The sequence below is a fragment of the Silene latifolia genome, chromosome 8 (genome assembly GCF_048544455.1).
Source record: "Silene latifolia isolate original U9 population chromosome 8, ASM4854445v1, whole genome shotgun sequence".
NCBI classification, from domain to species: domain Eukaryota; kingdom Viridiplantae; phylum Streptophyta; class Magnoliopsida; order Caryophyllales; family Caryophyllaceae; genus Silene; species Silene latifolia.
In genome coordinates, this window is record NC_133533.1 from 105834583 (window position 1) to 105838097 (window position 3515).

General features: G+C 39.1%; 1 protein-coding gene across 1 annotated transcript; it reads right to left on the bottom strand.

Moving 5' to 3' along the window:
- Nucleotides 1-1838: 1838 nt before the first annotated feature.
- On the bottom strand, nucleotides 1839-3259 carry LOC141595820 (jasmonate-induced protein homolog). The gene is made up of 3 exons (XM_074415783.1): nucleotides 3151-3259; nucleotides 2251-2674; nucleotides 1839-2148 (listed from the first exon to the last, which is right to left on the bottom strand). The coding sequence occupies exons 2-3, from the start codon at nucleotides 2656-2658 to the stop codon at nucleotides 1951-1953; spliced, it is 606 nt and encodes a 201-aa protein (XP_074271884.1). The 5' UTR covers nucleotides 2659-2674; nucleotides 3151-3259; the 3' UTR covers nucleotides 1839-1950.
- Between the last annotated feature and the right edge of the window lie 256 nt (nucleotides 3260-3515).

Genomic DNA, 3515 nt, shown 5'->3' on the forward strand with positions numbered 1-3515 from the left:
AGTGGCAGGGGTTGTACTTCGTGGGTCAGGCACGAATACGGCGTTGCTCAAATCAGTAGCGTTAGGATCAACATAGATACGAGGACGAGGACGGTCACCCCACCATTCGGGGTAAAGTCCCGTCACTTGGTAGCAGAATTTCAAGCTGTGACCAGATTTTTTACAGGCGATGCAATAATATTTAGAAGGTTCACTACGACGTTCTCGCCCCCCACCCGACCGTCGTGCACCATGATGAGCACGGGCAGCATAGGCCATCACATCAGGCGTGGTTTCGGTCTTATTAATTGATAAATTTCGAACCCCTTCTTCTTGCAATAAACGATTGTAAATAAGGTCTAAAGAGGGAAGAGGATTGATACCGATAATTTGTGATCTAGCATTGAAGAACCGGTCATCAAGACCCATCAGGAAGTCGTGTACCCGTTTCCGTTCCCTGCGAGCATCAATAATAGTAAGCCAATTACACTTACAGGGATTGCAGGAACACGATTGAATCGTGTCATGTTCGAGGAAAGCGTCCCATATAGTGGTCATCCTGCCATAGTACTCCATAAGAGACTCGTTTGCGCCTTGACGACATGCCAACAATTCGACTTGTAATTGATAAATCCTTGCTTCGTTAGTTTGACAAAACCGATTTTTGATATCGGTCCAAACCAATCGTGCTTCGGGTCGTAAAGAAATCTGCCTTCGTAATTCAGGAACAAGAGTGTTATAAATCCACATGGTCACGAGAGCATTAGAGGAACACCAGGTCGCGTGATTGCTGTCCGTTTCAGACAGTTTAGAAATAGACCCGTCAATGTATCCAAACTTTCCTTTCGCCATGAGAGCGAGTTGGAAAGAGCGAGATCATTCATCATAGTTTTTGCCATTGAAAGTAATCGGGGTAATGTTAGCACCGGTGTGTTCCACGTGAACCATGGAATAAGATTGAGATTGTGAGGAATCGATAGTCGAAGCCGAATGAACGACCTCAGAAGAAGACGATGCAGCGTTTGTCATTGGTTTGTTTATATTTTTTTTTCGAAGATAGATAGAAGAGACGGCAGAGACAGAGTATTGGAGACAAAGAGAAGAAAAGAAAACCTAGATTACACTGATACCATGTTGAAATATATGATCATTGGAATATTGGAAATATTGTATACATTAGTATAATGATATGAGAGTACAATTGTGTTATTACATTATGTAGGTTAGCTATTTATACAAAAGAATATAGGCTAAACTAGGAAAGGATAAATTATGTGCATAATTACAATGATATGGGAGGCTTGATTTGAGGAGAGCCAACGGCTCCTTGAGTGGCTGCCAACGGCTCTTTGGAGCCGGTTATCAGTTTACTAATTTTATTTATGGGTGTCTCATCATTTGTTTAGCTTTTTATATTTGGAATATATTCGAACGATAATTTGATCATCCACATAACCCATCGTTCATTTGATCATTTACATAACCCATCGTTCATTTGTCTAATGGTCTTATACCGAGTCTGGGCACCGAAAAACTATTTAGAACTAATAAATGGTAACCTATTTTTTGTGATATTTAAACATAATACAACCTTAGAGAATTTTTTTTTACATTTGGGTTGGGTCGCAGACTCGCAGGCGCCTTGATTATGTCTATGAAAATAGGTTTTGTCGGAGGAGATGAACGATTAAAATCATTAAGAAGATATCATTAAGAGTTTAAGATGACTTCAAGGTTAAGGATTTTTAGTGTCATCATTTTGTTAAGGCATGTTCATTATAAATTTGTTCGATTGAATATCATGGCACCCTCATAATTTCGGACTCTATTCATTTTTATAAGGTATTTGTACATTCAAACTAATATTTTTTTTGTAGCTAAAACTTAAGACTTTTTTATTCATATTATTTATTTATACCCGTGCAATTTTGCACGGGTTCTAAGCTAGTTGATTAATATCACAAGGGATTTTTAATCTATGATACCCGCGAAGGTGACTTGAAAGAGCGTATGATGGGCATCATCACCAATATGACCCTTCACTTCCAATCTATCTTCCATGTTCCTCACGTTGACTTCTTTGGAGGATCCATCAAGTTTCGACTCAATTTTTTGCCAGTCAATTCCACCTTTTGGGTACTTGCTCATTTGTCCGGCTTCCGCATATATCTGTAATTAATTTCCGCGTTATATTCGATACCATGAACATGGTACCTCTATATCGAGTTAATAAATAAAATCATACTAATTACACGATTTTATAGTTGGTACCTTATTATAACCGTCACCAGGGACACTCCACGCCACGACCCAAGCGTTACTACTCTCTTCATCCGGCTCTTTGCTGACATAAACCACAGCGCCTTTGGACCCTCTAGGCATGGTAAGCGTGCTAGCGACATGAATAAACCAATTATTATTCGCGTCTAAAATTGTAGCCGGAAATCCGTCTGTAGTACACGATCCAGACCATTCTTTTGTCTCTTGAAGCACTAAATCTTCGAAGGTAGTATTTGAAATGAACCCTTTAACTTCAACCTCGGCATCTTTAACCATTTTCGTCTTTGCTTTTATTTCTTCGGCCACTTCTCTCTCTTTCTTTTCTGCCTCCTTAGCCTTCTCTTTCACGTAACCGTAACCCTCTCCTAACTTTTCTAGTACTTTTAATCCTGTACTCATATTTCCTGCTATAAATCTGTAATTTGAAAACATGTACAGTAAGAATTAATGAATTATTGGCAAGAAAATTGTCTGATAAACAAACTTGTATGAGATCGACGAGACTGTCTTACCCTGCTAGGCGCCTGTACCATGTGAGTTCTTTCCCGCGGGGATTATTCCCTTTCCGGGCGTCAGGTCCCCAGGAAAGTGTTCATCTAGGGAATCGAACCCAGGACCTCGCAATTCCTCCTTAGGAGGCTTTGAGGTTACCCTGAAATTCCACTAGACTCACACATCTTGGGTCTATTCCATTTTAGAATATCTCATTTATTTGTTTACCTTTTTATATTGACAAGGTTTTTTATGAGTAATTAGTTCATCTTGTGTCATTCATTTACAAATGTTTCCCTCCTCTCCCCTGGCCGTTGGTTTTGGTGTCAAAATTAAAAGTAAATAAATAACCGAGACGGGAAATATAAATATATAATGTATAGCATTGGGAGAACATACCTCGAGTTGAAATGGAAGTGTTTGATGACTGTATTAGTGTTTTGAGTTTTGATTATTGATCGATAATGCAACTCATGCAAGTTATGTAAGAGGCGTTACCTATGCCAACACCATTTTATACACGCTTGGGAAACGGACAATGTGTGAACGTGCATTCGGTATGGACAAATATTTTACAATTGCTCTATCCCCAACATATTCCTTCTTATCTTTCACGCGATGAAAATTCCTACAAATATTGCAGGCGGATCTAGCCTTTGGGCTATATGGGCTATAGCCCTATATGAATTTAGGGATAAATAAAATTTGGGATATTCTCTCGTGTACCCCTCAACTTTTTCATTTTCTATGATATACCCCTCTTT

What these genes read in the sequence shown, in the direction of transcription:
- LOC141595820 (XM_074415783.1), bottom strand. Translation starts at nt 2,658, where the DNA reads ATGAGTACAGGATTAAAAGTACTAGAAAAGTTAGGAGAGGGTTACGGT. An exon ending in CTGGTGACGGTTATAATAAG is followed by an intron (nt 2,149 to 2,250) that starts GTACCAACTATA and finishes AATTAATTACAG; the next exon opens with ATATATGCGGAAGCCGGACA.